The following is a 17,102-nucleotide window of genomic DNA, read 5'->3' on the forward strand; positions in this document are numbered from 1 at the left end:
ATGTTTTGCCCTGCTTCCCAAGACTTTTGCTGTAATTCCTGGGGATCTTTTGCCGCGATTCCCCCCCCGGCATTCCCTGTGTTCCAGCAGCTCCCGGGGCGAGGTGCGCCCGATTTCTCGGGTAAATCCCAGGATTTTTAGAGCGGAATTCCAGGATTTCTTGCCGTGATTCCCAATGTTCCCTGTGCTGCAGCAGCTCCCGGGGCGAGGTGCGCCTGGGCCGCTCGGAGTCGCTGAAGGGGCGGGAGGAGCTGCGGCGCTCGCGGCGCTCGGAGCCGGTGCCGCGCTCCCGCAGCGACGTGGACATGGACGCGGGCAGCGAGACCCCCCGGCTGCACTCGGCCTCCTCCTCCGCCTCCAGCCTCTCCAACAGGTGGGACATCCCAGAATTCCCAGAAATCCCGGAATTCCAGAGAGCCCAGCCCCAGGTTTGGGGTGACAGGGGTGTAGGAACGAGTTCCGGGAATGGGGAGCATCTGGATCGGGGGAGTTTGGGATTCGGGGGTTTTTGGGGAAGGGCTTTGTGCCTCCAGCCCTTCCCACAGGTGGGAAATCCCAGAAATCCCGGAATTCCAGAGGGCCCAGCCCCAGGTTTGGGGTAACACCCCAAAATCCCATTTCCATTCTTTTCCCAGATCCCTGGAAAACCCCACCCCCCCCCTACACGCCAAAGATGGGGCGCAGGTGAGTGACCCCCCCCGGAATTCCCATTCCCACTTTGCCCAGTTTTCCCCAGTTTTCCCTCTTTTTTTCCCATTTCTTTTCCTCATTCTTTCTCCATTTTTCCCTCCCTTCCCCTCTCAATTTCCCCCTTTTTCCCCCAATTTTTCCCCAATTTCCCCCTTTTTCCCCCAATTTTCCTGCAATTTTCTCCCCCTTTCCCACCCCCATTTCCCCCCTTTTCGCCCCAATTTTCCCCCCAATTTCCCTCAATTCCCCCCCAATTCCCCCCTTTTCCCCCCCAATTTCCCCCCAATTTTTCCCCCAATTTCCCTCAATTTCCCCCTTTTCCCCCCCAATTTCCCCCAATTTTCCCTTTTTCCCCCCCCAATTTTCCCCTTTCCCCCCCCAATTTCCCCCAATTTTCCCCTTTTCCCCCCCCAATTTCCCCCAATTTTCCCCTTTCCCCCCAATTTCCCCCAATTTCCCCCAATTTTCCCCGTTTCCCCCCATTTTTGCCCCCCAATTTTTCCCCTTTCCCCTCCCAATTTTCCCCCCAATTTCCCCCCCTTCCCCCCCCCAATTTCCCCCGTTTCCCCCCCATTATTCCCGCCCAATTTTCCCCGTTTCCCCCATTTCCAGGAGCATGGATTCTCCCAGCCTGGGCTTCGGGGCCGACCCCTTCCTCCCGCACCTGCTGGAGGACGAGCCGGGCGCGGTGCCCGAGCTGGAGGCGGATCCGGAGTCGCAGCCCGGCCAGAATTCCCAGCCCGGCTGGCAGGGCTGGCAGCAGAGCGCGCAGAGCTGGCAGCACTCGGTCAGCCGGGAGCTGCTGGCCAGCCTGTCCCCGCGGGAGGTGGATCGCCAGGAGGTCATCAACGGTGGGAGCGCCGGGAACGCCGGGAATGCCGGGGCTGGGGGTGCTCCTGGGGGCTCATTCTTCTCCTTTCCCAGGGTTAGGGCATCATTCCCAGCCCTTTTCCAGGATCTGGGGGCTCATTCCCGGGATTAGGGGCTCATTCTTCTCCTTTCCCAGGGTTAGGGGATCATTCCCAGCCCTTTTCCAGGATTTGAGGGCTCATTCCCGGGATTTGGGGGCTCATTCTTCTCCTTTCCCAGGGTTAGGGGATCATTCCCAGCCCTTTTCCAGGATCTGGGGGCTCATTCCCGGGATTTGGGGGCTCATTCTTCTTTCCCACGGTTAGGGGCTCATTCCCAGCCCTTTTCCAGGATTTGGGGGCTCATTCCCGGGATTTGGGGGCTCATTCTTCTCCTTTCCTGGGATTAGGGGATCATTCCCGGGATCTGGAGGCTCATTGCTGGTTTTTTCCCGGGATTTGGGGGTTCATTCTTATCCCTTTCCTGGGATTAGGGGCTCATTCCCAGCCCTTTTCCAGGATTTGGGGGCTCATTCCCGGGATTAGGGGCTCATTCCTGGGATTTGGGATCTCACTCCTGGGATTTGGGATCTCATTCCCGGGATTTGGGATCTCATTCCCGGGATCTGGGATCTCACTCCTGGGATTTGGGATCTCATTCCTGGTTTTTTCCCGGGATTTGGGGCTGGTTTTGGGGTTCTGGGTGTCGGGTTCTGCTCCGGGGGCTGCTTTTGGAATTGGATGTCCCTGCTGTCCCCAGTGCTGTCCCCTGTGCCCAGAGCTGTTTGTCACCGAGCTGTCCCACCCGTGGGCTCTGTCCCTGTGTCCCCAGTGTGTCCCCAGTGTGTCCCCAGTGTGTCCCCAATGTCCCCGCTGTGTCCCCAGAGCTGTTTGTCACCGAGCTGTCCCACCTGCGCATCCTGCGTGTTCTGGATTTGCTTTTCTTCCAACGCCTGCGCCGGGAGCAGCTCCTGAGCCGGGAGGAGCTGGGGCTGCTCTTCCCCAACCTGCCCGACCTCATCGACGTGCACAGTGAGACAGCATCCCAAAATCCCCAAATCCTGAACCCCAAATCCCCAAAATCCCCAAATCCCCAAAATCCCCAAATCCTGAAACCCCAAAATCCCAAAAATCCCCAAATCCTGAAACCCCAAATCCCCAAATCCTGAAACCCCAAATCCCCAAAATCCCCAAATCCCCAAAATCCCCGAATCCTGAAACCCCAAAATCCCAAAAATCCCCAAATCCTGAAACCCCAAATCCCCAAATCCTGAAACCCCAAATCCCCAAAATCCCCAAATCCTGAAACCCCAAATCCCCAAAATCCTGAAATCCCAAAATCCCCAAATCCTGAAACCCCAAATCCCCAAAATCCCCAAATCCTGAAACCCCAAAATCCTGAAACCCCAAATCCCCAAATCCTGAAACCCCAAATCCCCAAAATCCCCAAAATCCCAAATCCACTAAATCCTGAAATACCAAATTTGCCTCCCTTTCCCTCCCTTTTTTCCCCTCTCTTTTTTCCCTCCCTTTTCCTATTCCTTTCCCTCTTTTCCCCATTTCCACCTCTTCCCCCTTTCCCCCCCCTTTCCCCCCATTTTTCCCCATTCCCCCCCATCCCCTGTCCCCTCCACTCCCCCTTTTCCCCCTTTCCCCCCATTCCCCCATCCATCCCTGTCCCCATTTTTCCCCATTCCCCCATCCCTGTCCCCCTTTTTCCCCATTCCCCCCATCCCCTGTCCCCCTTTACCCCCTTTCCCCCCGTTTTTCCCCATTCCCCCATCCCTGTCCCCGTTTCTCCCCATTCCCCCATCCATCCCTGTCCCCCTTTCTCCCCATTCCCCCATCCCCTGTCCCCCTTTTCCCCCTTTCCCCCGTTTTTCCCCATTCCCCCATCCCTGTCCCCCTTTCTCCCCATTCCCCCATCCATCCCTGTCCCCATTTTTCCCCTTTCCCCCCGTTTTTCCCCATTCCCCCATCCCTGTCCCCATTTTTCCCCATTCCCCCATCCCTGTCCCCATTTTCCCCATTCCCCCATCCATCCCTGTCCCCATTCCCCCTCTCCCCCTGCCCTGCCTGCATCCCCAGGTTCCCTCTGGGAGTCCATGCGGAGGCTGCGGGAGGAGCAGGGTCCCATCGTGGGCGAGATCGGCGACCTCATGCTGGCCCGGGTAGGGCAGCCCAGACCCCTTCCCGCCGCCTGGGGCACCCAGCCCCGGGGATTTCGGGGATTTCGGGAATGCCAATCCCGTTTTCCCAGTTCGAGGGCGCTGCCAAGGAGGAGTTCCAGCGCGTGGCCGCCGCCTTCTGCTCGTCGCAGTCGATCGCGCTGGAGCTGATCCGCACCAAGCAGCGCAAGGAGAGCCGCTTCCAGCTCTTCATGCAGGTCTGGCCCCCCTTCCCCGCCCTCCCCACCTCCATCTCCACCTGTTCTCCTTCATGCAGGTCCAGCTCCACCCCATTCCCACCTTCCCCGCCCTCCCCACCTCCATCTCCACCTGTTCTCCTTCATGCAGGTCCAGCTCCACCCCATTCCCACCTTCCCCGCCCTCCCCACCTCCATCTCCACCTGTTCTCCTTCATGCAGGTCCCAGCCCCCCTTCCCTGCCCTTCCCCGCCCTTCCCACCTTCATCTCCACCTGTTCTCCTTCATGCAGGTCCAGCTCCACCCCATTCCCACCTTCCCTGCCCTCCCCACCTTCATCTCCACCTGTTCTCCTTCATGCAGGTCCGGCCCCGCCCCATTCCCACCTTCCCTGCCCTCCCCACCTTCATCTCCACCTGTTCTCCTTCATGCAGGTCCAACCCCGCCCCATTCCCACCTTCCCTGCCCTTCCCACCTTCATCTCCACCTGTTCTCCTTCATGCAGGTCTGGCCCCGCCCCATTCCCACCTTCCCTGCCCTCCCCACCTTCATCTCCACCTGTTCTCCTTCATGCAGGTCCAACCCCACCCCATTCCCACCTTCCCACCCTCCCCACCTTCATCTCCACCTGTTCTCCTTCATGCAGGTCCAACCCCGCCCCATTCCCACCTTCCCTGCCCTCCCCACCTTCATCTCCACCTGTTCTCCTTCATGCAGGTCCAACCCCGCCCCATTCCCACCTTCCCTGCCCTTCCCACCTTCATCTCCACCTGTTCTCCTTCATGCAGGTCTGGCCCCGCCCCATTCCCACCTTCCCACCCTCCCCACCTTCATCTCCACCTGTTCTCCTTCATGCAGGTCCAACCCCGCCCCATTCCCACCTTCCCCGCCCTCCCCACCTTCATCTCCACCTGTTCTCCTTCATGCAGGTCCGACCCCGCCCCATTCCCACCTTCCCTTCCCTCCCCACCTTCATTTCCACCTGTTCTCCTTCATGCAGGTCCAACCCCACCCCATTCCCACCTTCCCTGCCCTTCCCACCTTCATCTCCACCTGTTCTCTCCCTTTTTTCCTCCCCTGTTTTTTCCCCTTTATCTCCCTGCAGTGGGGTCAGGAATTTCGGGATTTAGGGGTTTCAGTGGTTTGGGATTTCGGGGTTTTGGGCTCACCGGGGATTTTGGGATGTGGGGAAGCAGTGGGGTCAGGAATGTCAGGATTTGGGGAAGCAGTGAGGGCAGGAACTTCGGGATTTCAGGATTCGGGGAACCAGAGGGGTGAGGAACTCCAGGATTTGGGGAACCAGGGGGGTGAGGAACTCCAGGATTTGGGGAACCAGGGGGGTGAGGAACTCCAGGATTTGGGGAAGCAGGGGGGTCGGGAATTCCATGATTCGGGGAAGCAATGGGGTCGGGAATCCCAGGATTCGGGGAAGCAGGGGGGTCGGGAATTCCGTGACTGGGGAACGCCCCGCCCTGGCAGGAGGCCGAGAGCAACCCGCAGTGCCGGCGGCTGCAGCTGAAGGACCTGCTGATCGCCGAGATGCAGCGCCTCACCAAGTACCCGCTGCTGCTGGAGAACGTCATCAAGTGCAGCCCGGGTAGGGACGGGAGCGCCCCGAAACGCCGCCGGGCTGGCCTGGGCTGGCTCGTCCCCCTCTCCCTGGAGAGCCCCCTTTTCCCCTTTCCTCTTTTCCCTCTTAATTCCCCGGTTTTCCCTAGATTTTCCCCATTTTCCCCTGGGTCTTTCCATGGATTTTTCCCGTTGTCCTGTGTATTTTCCCTGTGTTTCCCCCATTCCCAGCGGGCTCAGCAGAGCAGCAGAAGCTGCTCTGAGTGCAGGATCAGTGACTCCTGTCCCATTTTCCCCTGGATTCTCCCCATTCCCAGTGGGCTCAGCAGAGCAGCAGAAGCTGCTCCGAGCCCGCGAGCAGAGCCGGGACGTGCTGTGTCCCCGGGATCAGTGATCTCAATCCCATTTTCCCCCGTTTCTCCCCCATTTCCCCGTTCCCAGGTGGCTCAGCAGAGCAGCAGAAGCTGCTCCGAGCCCGCGAGCAGAGCCGGGACGTGCTGCGGGTGTGGGATCAGTGATCTCAACCCCATTTTTCCCCATTTCCCCCGTTCCCAGGGGGCTCAGCAGAGCAGCAGAAGCTGCTGCGGGCCCGCGAGCAGAGCCGGGACGTGCTGCGGGTGTGGGATCAGTGATCTCACTCCCATTTTCCCCATTTTCCCCTGTTTTTCCCCGTTCCCAGGGGGCTCAGCAGAGCAGCAGAAGCTGCTCCGAGCCCGCGAGCAGAGCTGGGACGTGCTGTGTCCCTGGGATCAGTGATCTCACTCCCATTTTCCCCCATTTTCCCCGCTCCCAGGTGGCTCAGCAGAGCAGCAGAAGCTGCTGCGGGGCGCGGGAGCAGAGCCGGGACGTGCTGCGGGTGTGGGATCAGTGATCTCACTCCCATTTTCCCCTGGATTCTCCCCATTCCCAGCGGGCTCAGCAGAGCAGCAGAAGCTGCTCCGGGCGCGGGAGCAGAGCCGGGACGTGCTGCGGGCGGTGAACGAGGCCGTGCGCCGCGCCGAGAACCGGCAGCGCCTGCAGGAGCACCAGCGGCGCCTGGACACCTCGGCGCTGGAGAGGACCAGCAACCCCCTGGCCGCGGAATTCCGGGTACTCCCGCCCGCCCTTCCCGGGAAAACCGGCCTGCCCGGGAGCCCTGCTGGGTTTTGGGGTGTTTCCCTGGGTTTTGGGGTGGTTCCCATGGTTTTTGGGGTGTTTCCCTGTTTTTTGGGGTGTTTCCCTGTTTTTTGGGGTGTTTTCCCTGGATTTTGGGGTGTTTTCCCTGGATTTTGGGGTGTTTCCCTGGATTTTGGGGTGTTTCCCATGGTTTTTGGGGTGGTTTCCCTGGGTTTTGGAGTGTTTTCCCTGGATTTTGGAGTGTTTCCCTGTTTTTTGGGGTGTTTCCCATGGGTTTTGGTCCCACAGAACCTGGACCTGACCTCGCACCGGATGATCCACGAGGGACCCCTGGCCTGGAGAGTGGGCAAGGACAAGAGCGTGGGTATGGACTGGGGGGGACTGGGAGGGACTGGGATGGGAAGTGGGAGGGACTGGGATCCAAAAATCCCCAAAAAAATCCCCCAAAAACTGAAAAAAAAAATCACTGAAATATCACATAAAAATCCCCAAAAATAAAAAAAAATCCCCCAAAAATAAAAAAAAAAAATCCCCAAAAAATTTTTAAAAAATCCCAAAAAATTAAAAAAAAATCCCAAAAAAATCCCAAAAAATCAAAAAAAAACCCAAAATCCCAATGAAGTTCCCCAAAGCCCTGTCCTTTGGCAGATCTGCACGTGCTGCTGCTGGAGGAGCTGCTGGTGCTGCTGCAGCGGCAGGACGAGCGCTGGCTGCTGAAGTGCCACAGCAAGGGTGGCCTGGGGGGGACCCCGGACACCAAGCAGAGCTTCAGCCCCGTGCTCAAGCTCAGCTCGCTGCTGGTGCGCTCCGTGGCCACAGGTGGGAGCGGGAATTCCGGGAATTCCGGGGGGGATACAGGGTGTTTTTGTAAAAAAATGGGGTTTTTATAGGGGAAAATGGGGAAAATTGGGGGAAAATTGGGGGAAAATGAGGCTTGAGTCCTGTCATCAGCTCAGCACTCTGTGGCCGCAGGTGGGAGCGGGAAACCCGGGAATTCCAGGAATTCCGGGGGGTTAATGGGGGAAAACGGGGGGTTTGTGTAAAAAAGTTGGGTTTTTATAGGGGGAAATGGGGGAAATTGGGGGGAAATGAGGCTTCAGTGATGTCATCAGCTGGCTGCAGGTGGGCAGGGAAAATCCCAGAACTCCAGGAATTTTGGAGGGAATTTTGGGAATCCTGCGGGTTTTCAGGGGGGAATGGGGGTTTTGTGTAAAAAAGGAGGGTTTGGGGGGAAAATGGGGGTTTTGTGTAAAAAGGGAGGGTTTGGGGGGAAATGGGGGTTTTGTGTAAAAATGGAGGATTTGGGGGGAAATGGGGGTTTTGTGTAAAAAAGGAGGGGTTTGGGGGAAATGGGGGTTTTGTGTAAAAAAGGAGGGGTTTGGGGGAAATGGGGGTTTTGTGTAAAAAAGGAGGGGTTTGGGGGAAATGGGGGTTCAGCCCCATCCTGGAGCTCAGCCCCCTGCTCATCTGCTCCATGGCCACAGGTGGGAGCAGGGAAATCTGGGAATTCCGGGAATTTGGGGAATTGTGGGGCTGGGAACGGGAGGAATGTTGGGAATGTTGTCCCCCCCAGACAAGCGTGCTCTGTTCATCATCTGCACCTCGGAGCTGGGCCCCCAAATCTACGAGCTGGTGGCACTGACGTCCTCGGAGAAGAACACGTGAGGGGAAATCCTGGGAAATTCCCTGGGAAGGGCTGGAAAATTCCCTGGGATGGGCAGGAATTCCTCCCTTGGGGGGGGGACAGAAATCCTTGGGAAGGGCTGGAAAATTCCCTGGGATGGGCAGGAATTCCTCCCTCCTGGGGGGACAGAAGTCCTTGGGATGAGAGGGGAGTTCCCGGGAAGGGCTGGAGCTCCCGGCTGGAATTCCTGGCTGGAATTGCAGGTGGATGCAGCTGCTGGAGCAGGCGGTGCAAGGGGCCACCAGGAGCCTCCCGGGGCCACCGAAACAGGGCCAGGGCGAGGCCAGCGGGAACGGAGCCTCCAGGTGGGATAACGGGGATAACGGGAATGGGGGGAATGGTGGGATAACGGGGATAACGGGATGGAGCTCAGGCGGTTCCTGGTGTCCCCAGAGGGTCCCTGGGACGGGGACTCGGGCTGCCTGTCCCTGTCCCGGTGCCAGCCCTGTCCCTGTCCCTGTCCCTGTCCCAGCCTGCTGCTGCCAGACCCCGCCGTGTCCCCGGAGCTGGCCCGAGACACTGAGCCCGAGGATTGCTCCTCAGGTACTGCTGTCCCTGCCCCCCTGTCCCTGTCCCTGCTGTCCCTGTCCCCGCTGTCCCCACTGTCCCCGCTGTCCCCACTGTCCCTGCTGTCCCTGTCCCTGTCCCCGCTGTCCCTGCCCCCCTGTCCCTGTCCCCGCTGTCCCTGTCCCCACTGTCCCTGCTGTCCCTGTCCCTGTCCCCGCTGTCCCTGTCCCCACTGTCCCCACTGTCCCTGCTGTCCCTGTCCCTGTCCCCGCTGTCCCTGTCCCCACTGTCCCTGCTGTCCCTGTCCCTGTCCCCACTGTCCCCACTGTCCCTGCTGTCCCTGTCCCTGTCCCCGCTGTCCCTGTCCCCGCTGTCCCTGCTGTCCCTGTCCCTGCTGTCCCCCCTGTCCCCGCTGTCCCTGTCCCCGCTGTCCCCACTGTTCCTGCTGTCCCTGTCCCTGTCCCCGCTGTCCCTGCTGTCCCCGCTGTCCCCCCTGTCCCCGCTGTCCCCCCTGTCCCCGCTGTCCCTGCTGTCCCCGCTGTCCCCGCTGTCCCCGCTGTCCCCGCTGTCCCTGCTGTCCCCACTGTCCCCACTGTCCCCACTGTCCCTGCTGTCCCTGCTGTCCCCGCTGTCCCCGCTGTCCCCGCTGTCCCCGCTGTCACCGTGTCCCCACCGTGTCCCTCCCCACAGCTGGCAGTGACCCCGAGCCCTCGGGCAGGGCCCGGCCCCTGCAGGAGCTGCTGGAGGAGCCGCGGGGGGCCGGGGCTGGGGACCCCGACCCCGACCCGGGGGACCCCGACCCCGGCCTGGGGGACCCCGACCCCGGCCTGGGGGACCCCGACTCCGTCCCGGGGGGTCCCGACCCCGTCCCGGGAATCCCCAAATCCCCGGGGAACGCCGGAGTGGCCGAGGCAGCGCTGGAGGATGGTGAGAGCTCCCACAATCCCAGATTCCCCTTTTTCCTTCCTCATCCCCTGGGGAAATCCCAAATTCCCCTTTTTCCTTCCTTATTCCCTGGGGAAATCCCAAATTCCCCTTTTTCCTTCCTCATTCCCTGGGGAAATCCCAAATTCCCCTTTTTCCTTCCTCATCCCCTGGGGAAACCCCAAATTCCCCTTTTTCCTTCCCCATCCCCTGGGGAAATCCCAAATCCCTCTCTCCCCTCCCTCTTCCCCATCCCGGGACGTTTTCCCTTTTCTGGGAGAACCCCAAATCCCGTTTTCCCTCCCCAATCCCAGTGGACACCCTGCGGCTCCTGATTGTCCGGAGGCTCCGGCCGGGCCGGGACCCCCAAAGCGAGGACGGAGAGACCCCCACGGCCGGAGCCCCCAGCGACCCCCGGGGGAACGGCCGGGAATTCCCAACATCCGGCCGGGAATTCCCAATGTCCGGCCGGGAATTCCCAACATCCAGCCGGGAATTCCCAACGTCCAGCCAGGAATTCCCAACATCCAGCCAGGAATTCCCAACGTCCGGCCGGGAATTCCCAACATCCAGCCAGGAATTCCCAACATCCAGCCAGGAATTCCCAACGTCCGGCCGGGAATTCCCGGTGTCCAGCCAGGAATTCCCGGTGTCCAGCCAGGACTCGGCCACGTCCAGCTGGGATTCCGGGATGTCCAGCTGGGAGTTCCCAACGTCCGGCCAGGATTCCAGGATGTCCGGCCGGGAATTCCCGGGGTCCGGCCAGGAAGGGCCGGAGGGGGCGGAGCCCAGCGGGATCCGAATCAACCGGAAAGGTAAAGGGGGCCGGGGGGATTTGGGGGGGGCTGGGGGGAGTCGATGGGAATTGCCTGCAGTGCCCGAGGGGATCCCTGCGGGATGTGGGGCCTCCTTCAGGGTCTGGGGTCTTGTTCCAGGAGTTGGGGTCTCGTTCCTGTCCCCCTCTGGGGTTTGGGGTCTCATTTCAGGGTCTGGGGTCTCGTTCAGGGTTTGGGGTCTCGTTCCAGGAGTTGGGGTCTCATTCAGGGGTTGGGGTCTCGTTGAGGGTTTGGGGTCTCGTTCAGGGTCTGGGGTCTCGTTCCAGGAGTTGGGGTCTCGTTCCTGTCCCCCTCTGGGGTCTGGGGTCTCTTTCCCGGCTCCATCCCAGACCTGGGGTTTTGTTCCCTGCTCCTTTTTGGGATTTGGGGTCTCGTTCCTGATTCTGGGTTCTGATTTGGGGTTCTGATTTTTGGGGGTTCATTCCGGGTTCTAATTTTGGGTTCTGATTTTGGGATTTTGATTCTGGGTTCTGATTTTTGGGGGTTCTGATTTGGGGTTCTGATTTTTGGGTTCTGATTTTTGGGGGTTCATTCTGGGTTCTGATTTTTGGGTTCTGATTCTGGGTTCTGATTTGGGTCTTGGTGCTGGCTGCCGATTTCGGGGTGCCGCTTTTGGGTCCCAGCTTTGGGTGCTGGGTGCTAATTAATTCTGGGCGCTCATTAATTTTGGGTGCTGATTTGGGGTTCTGGGTGCTGATGAACTTCGGGTGCTGATTTTGGGGTGCTAATTAATTTGGGGCTCTGATTTGGGGCTCTGAATGCTAATTTTGGTGTTTTGGGGCGCTGCTTTTCGGTGCTGGGCGCTAATTAATTCGGGTTGCTAATTTTGGGTGCTAATTAACTTCGGGTGCCGATTTTGGGGTGCTGGGTGCTAATTAGTGGCGCTAATTAACTTCGGGTGCTGATTTTGGGTGCTAATTGGGGGTGCTGATTAACTAATTGGGGTGCTAATTAGCTGATTGGTGTGCTAATTAACTAATTGGGGTGCTAATGAGCTAATTGGGGTGCTAATTAACTAATTGGGGTGCTAATTACCGCATTCCGGTGGCGGGGCCGCTCCCCCCTTCCCCTCCCCCCCCCTTTTTTGGGGGGCCCAGCCCAGGAGGAGGGGCCGGAGGAGGCCACGCCCCCGCGCGGCTGCAGCCAATCAGAGCCCGAGCTGCGGGAAGGAGGCGGAGCCAGCGCCGAGGGTAACCGGCCCCTCCCCCCACCCCCAAAAAACCCTGGAAGGGCCCCAAAAACCCAAAAAGGGCCACCAAAAACCCCGAAAGGGCCACCAGAATCACAAAAGGGCCACCAAAAACCCAAAAAGGGCCACCAAAAATCCTTTGGGGCCACCAAAAACCCTTTGGGGACACTAAAACTCCAGAGGGGCCACGAGAAACACCCCCGGGGGGCCACCAAGGGGGCCACCAGGGGTCCCCAGGGCCACCAGGGGTCCCCAGGGCCACCAAGGGGGCCACCAAGGGTCCCCAGGGCCACCAAGGGGGCCACCAAGGGTCCCCAGGGCCACCAAGGGGGCCACCAGGGGTCCCCAGGGCCACCAGGGGTCCCCAGGGCCACCAAGGGGGCCACCAAGGGTCCCCAGGGCCACCAAGGGGGCCACCAGGGGTCCCCAGGGCCACCAGGCCCCCGTGGCCACTGATGTCCCCTGTCCCTCCTGCAGGGAATTTCTTCTACCTGAGCCTCCCCACGGGCCCCCCCCGGCCGGGAGGGGACACCGGGGACAGCCCTGGGGACATGGGGGACCCCTCTGGGGACACGGAGCTGATCCTGGGGACCCTGGAGGAGCTGCGGGGGAAACTGCTGAGCCTGAGGGTGAGATGGGGACACTGGGGACATCACTGGGGACATTGGGGACATTGGGGACATTGGGGACATCACTGGGGACACTGGGGACACTGGGGAGGGACATTGGGGACATCACTGGAGACACTGGGGACACTGGGGAGGGACATTGGGGACATCACTGGGGACACTGGGGATGGCAATGGGAAACTGCTGAGCCTGAGGGTGAGATGGGGACACTGGGGACATCACTGGGGACACTGGGGACATCACTGGGGACATTGGGGACAGCAACGGGGACATTGGGGACATTGGGGACACTGGGGATGGCAATGGGAAACTGCTGAGCCTGAGGGTGAGATGGGGACACTGGGGACATCACTGGGGACATCACTGGGGACATTGGGGACACTGGGGAGGGACACTGGGGACATCACTGGAGACACTGGGGACATTGGGACATCAGTGGAGACATTGGGAACATCATGGGGGACATCACTGGGGACATCACTGAGCCTGAGGTGAGGGGACGCTGTCCCCAGTGTCCCCAGTGTCCCCAGCTGTCCCTGTCCCCCCAGGCCATGGAAGCCGCTCACCGGCAGCTGCTGCGCTCGCTGGGCGGGGGCGACGCCGCCGTCCCCAGTGTCCCCAGTGTCCCCAGTGTCCCCAACAATGTCCCCAACCCCGTTCCCGGGCGGGCCCCGCCGCCCCCCAGCCCCCAGAGCTCGCCCCAGGCCCCGCGGGGACACCAGGGGGGACACCACGGGGGACACGCTGGCACCACCACCCTCGGCACAGGTGAGAGCCCCCAGTGCCACCCTCTAATGTCCCCTCCCTGTCCCCTCCGTGTCCCCTTTCCCACACCATTACTCCCCGGGAATTCCCCATTATTTCCCCCATTAATTTTTCCCATTTTCCCCACTATTTCCCCCACTATTTCCCCCATTAATTATTTCCCATTTCCCCCATTAATTATTTCCCCATTTTCCCCACTATTTCCCCCATTATTTCCCCCGTTCATTTTTTCCCATTTTCCCCACTATTTCCCCCATTAATTTTTCCCATTTTCCCCATTATTTCCCCATTTCCCCCCATTATTTCCCCCATTCATTTTTCCCCATTAATTCCCCCATTAATTATTCCCCATTTTCCCCATTATTTCCCCCATTTTCCCCATTATTTCCCCCATTAATTATTTCCCATTTTCCCCATTAATTATTCCCCATTTTCCCCCATTAATTCCCCCATTAATTTTTCCCATTTTCCCCACTATTTCCCCCATTATTTCCCCCATTAATTATTTCCCATTTTCCCCATTAATTATTCCCCATTTTCCCCCATTATTTCCCCCATTAATTATTTCCCATTTTCCCCATTAATTATTCCCCATTTTCCCCCATTATTTCCCCCATTAATTTTTCCCATTTTCCCCACTATTTCCCGCATTAATTATTTCCCATTTCCCCCATTAATTATTTCCCCATTTTCCCCACTATTTCCCCCATTATTTCCCCCGTTCATTTTTTCCCATTTCCCCCACTATTTCCCTCATTATTTCCCCCATTCATTTTCCCCCATTAATTCCCCCATTAATTTTTCCCATTTTCCCCATTAATTATTCCCCATTTTCCCCCATTATTTCCCCCATTAATTATTCCCATTTTCCCCACTCTTTCCCCCATTAATTCCCCCATTAATTATTCCCCATTTTCCCCCATTAATTCCCCCATTAATTATTTCCCATTTTCCCCATTATTTCCCCATTTTCCCCCATTATTTCCCCCATTAATTTTTCCCATTTTCCCCATTAATTATTCCCCATTTTCCCCCATTAATTCCCCCATTAATTATTTCCCATTTTCCCCATTATTTTCCCATTTTCCCCCATTATTTCCCCCATTCATTTTTTCCCATTTTCCCCACTATTTCCCCCATTAATTCCCCCATTAATTTTTCCCATTTTCCCCACTCTTTCCCCCATTATTTCCCCCATTAATTATTCCCCATTTCCCCCACTATTTCCCCCATTAATTTTTCCCATTTTCCCCACTCTTTCCCCCATTTTCCCCCTCTCGTTCCAGGCTCCGACGCCCCCGCCCACCTTTAACCCGGAGGGGGGGGATGGGCTGGAATTTCCCTCCCCTCCCCCAAACCCCCGGAAGATTTTCCAGGGAATTCCGGCCGGGAATTCCCCCCGGACAGCCGGACAGACAGACAAATGCACTTTGTTGGGAATTCCCCCTTTCCCCCAAAATCCTATAAATATGTACGTACGCCCCTCCCCCACGCTGTAAATACCCCCGGGTGTCCCCTCCCCCCCCCCGGTGACAATCGGGGGTGACACGGTGACAATCGGGGGTGGCACCCCCAGGACCCCCCAAGCCCGGATTTGCCCCAAATCCCGGGGTTTGCCCCCAGAACCGGGGTTCCACTATAAATATTATAAATAAACGCCGAGCCCGGGGGGCGGGGAAGGATCCCCGTGCTGGAGTCATTTTGGGGGGTTTTGGGCTTTTTTTGGGATTTGGGTTTTTTTAAATGGGATTTGGGTTTTTTTTAATGGGATTTGGGTTTTTTTAAATGGGATTTGGGGCTTTTTTGGGATTTGGGGTTTTTTTTAAATGGGATTTGGGGTTTTTTAAATGGGATTTGGGGTTTTTTTTTGGATTTGGGTTTTTTTTTTTAATGGGATTTGGGGTTTTTTTAAATGGGATTTGGGGTTTTTTTAATGGGATTTGGGGTTTTTTTAATGGGATTTGGGGTTTTTTTAATGGGATTTGGGGTTTTTTTTTCTCCGTGGGGCAGGGGGGGTTTATGGAGAGTTTTTTTGGGAGGGGTCCCAAATCCTGGGATGGGGGTTTGGGGATCCTGGCCGGGATTTGGGAACGGGGTGGGGAATTCTGGGATCCAGGTTCTCCCCAGGGATTTGGGAATTCCGGGATCCAGCCCCGCGGTGTTCCCAGGGTGTGTGACCCTGTCTCCAGGGTGTGTCACCCTGTCCCCAGGGTGTGTGACACTGTCCCAAAGGGGTGTCACCCTGTCCCCAGGGTGTGTCACCCTGTCCCCAGCGGTGACACAGCCCAGCCCGGTGACAATGCTCCGGTTTATTTACAAGCTGGCACGGGGAGGTGGCACTGTCACCGTCCCTGTCCCTGTCCCCAGGAGCTCCCAGCTGCCCCGGGAGTGGCCCTGCGGCCCCAGACGGGGACAGGGAGGGGACACCGGGACACCTCCCCAGAGTCCCCGTGTCCCCTCGGGGTCCACGGCAGCGAGGAGCGGTGGCACCTCTGGTGGCACCTCCCCGGTCACATCCCAGGTGTCTGCAGTGGCACATCCTGGGTGACCCCGGTGTCACAAGGTGAAGATCTGATCCCCAATGTCCCCGCTGTCCCCGGTGTCACAAGGTGAAGATCTGATCCCGGGTGTCCCCAATGTCCCCGCTGTCCCCGGGGTCACAAGGTGAAGATCTGATCCCGGGTGTCCCCAATGTCCCCGGTGTCACAAGGTGAAGATCTGATCCAGGGTGTCCCCAATGTCCCCGCTGTCCCCGGTGTCACAAGGTGAAGATCTCGTCCTCGCTGTCCCTGAGCGCGGCTGCCCGCGGGGTCCTGGTGAGGGGCCGGGGTCCCAGCCGGGCCCCCCGAGGGGACGCGGGGCCGGGGCCACCCGCGGCGGGCCCGGGGCTGCGGGGACAGCCGGTGACACCCGCGGTGGCACTGCCACCGCCCCGGCGCCACCAAACCCGGGCTGCTCCCCAAGGTTCCCTCCGCTTCACCCCAATCTTCCCCGTTTCACCCCAATTTCTTCCCCGAAATTTTCCCCAATTTTGTCCCAGTTTCCCCCCAGTTTTCCCCCCAGTTTTCCCCCCAGTTTTCCTGATTTTGCCCCAGATTTTCCCCCCCAGTTCGCCCCAGTTCCCACCTGCAGCTCGGGCCCTGCAGCCGCTGCGCCGCCGCCTCCTTGCAGCGCCCGATCTCGGCGTCCAAGCGCCGCAGGAAATCCGAGGCCGAGAGGTCGCGGCGGGAGGGGCCGGGACCGTCCCCGGGGGTGTCCCCGGGGGTGTCCCCGGGGGTGTCCCCGGCGGTGTCCCCGGCGGTGTCCCCGGCGGTGTCCCCGGCGGTGTCCCCGGGGGTGTCGCGGTGTCCCGGGATGAGCAGCGTGGCTCTCAGGAAGATGGTGTCCGAGGAGTAGAGGCGGTTGGAGCGCTGGATCTGCTCCATCTGCGGGATGGGACCGGGATGGGACCGGGATGGGACCGGGGACAGAACGGGGACAGAACGGGGACAGGGATGGAATGGGACCAGTACAGGGACAGGGACGGGGACACGGATGGGGACACGGACCACGATGGTTAGGCAAAGGGAACCGGGCCAGGACGGGCCCGAGATGACCCCTGGGGACCCCCACCGCCTGTCCTGCCCCCGGTGTCCCCCGGGGCCGCTCACCGTCACCCCGTAGCGCAGCGCCAGCCCCTGCAGCGTGTCCCCGGGCTGCAGGCGGTGCTCCCGCGGGGCCGCCCCGGCTCCGCCGCTCCCCGCCATGGCCCGCCCGGGGATCCCGGCCCGGGGGTCCCGCCCGGGGGTCCCGGCCCGGCCCCGCCGCTCACGGGGAGCGCTCGGCCCCGGGCCCCGCCGAACCGGCGCGGCCTCGCGGCCCCTTCTGGGAGTTGTAGTTCCGCCCGGGCCGTCTCCGCCGTCATTTCCACGAAAGCTTCCCGCGCTCGAACTACAACTCCCATCAGACCGCGGGGGCCGCGCCGAGCGCTCGCTGATTGG

At 59.5% G+C, this 17,102-nt stretch overlaps 2 protein-coding genes across 10 annotated transcripts in view; one reads left to right on the top strand and one right to left on the bottom strand.

Annotated features, from left to right (window-relative positions):
- LOC132340166 (rho guanine nucleotide exchange factor 11-like) overlaps positions 1–14,804 on the top strand; it is a 33,846-nt gene extending 19,042 nt beyond the window's left edge. The window contains 20 exon segments of the mRNA XM_059870986.1: positions 197–373; positions 636–654; positions 656–684; positions 1,303–1,541; positions 2,424–2,570; positions 3,627–3,709; positions 3,799–3,924; positions 5,383–5,500; positions 6,383–6,561; positions 6,877–6,952; positions 7,237–7,407; positions 8,162–8,249; positions 8,476–8,577; positions 8,745–8,815; positions 9,470–9,706; positions 10,018–10,518; positions 11,637–11,729; positions 12,206–12,357; positions 12,906–13,125; positions 14,409–14,804. Coding sequence (XP_059726969.1) covers positions 197–373; positions 636–654; positions 656–684; positions 1,303–1,541; positions 2,424–2,570; positions 3,627–3,709; positions 3,799–3,924; positions 5,383–5,500; positions 6,383–6,561; positions 6,877–6,952; positions 7,237–7,407; positions 8,162–8,249; positions 8,476–8,577; positions 8,745–8,815; positions 9,470–9,706; positions 10,018–10,518; positions 11,637–11,729; positions 12,206–12,357; positions 12,906–13,125; positions 14,409–14,434 — 2,854 coding nt within the window. The 3' untranslated portion in view covers positions 14,435–14,804.
- Positions 14,805–15,411: 607 nt separating this feature from the next.
- On the bottom strand, positions 15,412–16,971 carry LYSMD1 (LysM domain containing 1). 9 transcript variants are annotated; one of them, XR_009489817.1, is made up of 5 exons: positions 16,773–16,971; positions 16,249–16,547; positions 15,888–16,010; positions 15,732–15,832; positions 15,412–15,685 (listed from the first exon to the last, which is right to left on the bottom strand). XR_009489817.1 is itself a non-coding variant. In XM_059871051.1 (5 exons), the coding sequence occupies exons 1-5, from the start codon at positions 16,866–16,868 to the stop codon at positions 15,679–15,681; spliced, it is 537 nt and encodes a 178-aa protein (XP_059727034.1). In that variant the 5' UTR covers positions 16,869–16,971; the 3' UTR covers positions 15,412–15,678. The 9 variants fall into 9 exon arrangements, 7 of the variants coding, with proteins under 7 accessions (XP_059727034.1, XP_059727032.1, XP_059727033.1 ...); XR_009489816.1 differs by having other exon boundaries at positions 15,732–15,786; positions 15,833–16,010; XM_059871051.1 differs by having other exon boundaries at positions 15,888–15,921.
- Positions 16,972–17,102: the final 131 nt, after the last annotated feature.

The sequence above is a fragment of the Haemorhous mexicanus genome, chromosome 31 (genome assembly GCF_027477595.1).
Source record: "Haemorhous mexicanus isolate bHaeMex1 chromosome 31, bHaeMex1.pri, whole genome shotgun sequence".
In the NCBI taxonomy this organism is placed as follows: Eukaryota; Metazoa; Chordata; class Aves; order Passeriformes; family Fringillidae; genus Haemorhous; species Haemorhous mexicanus.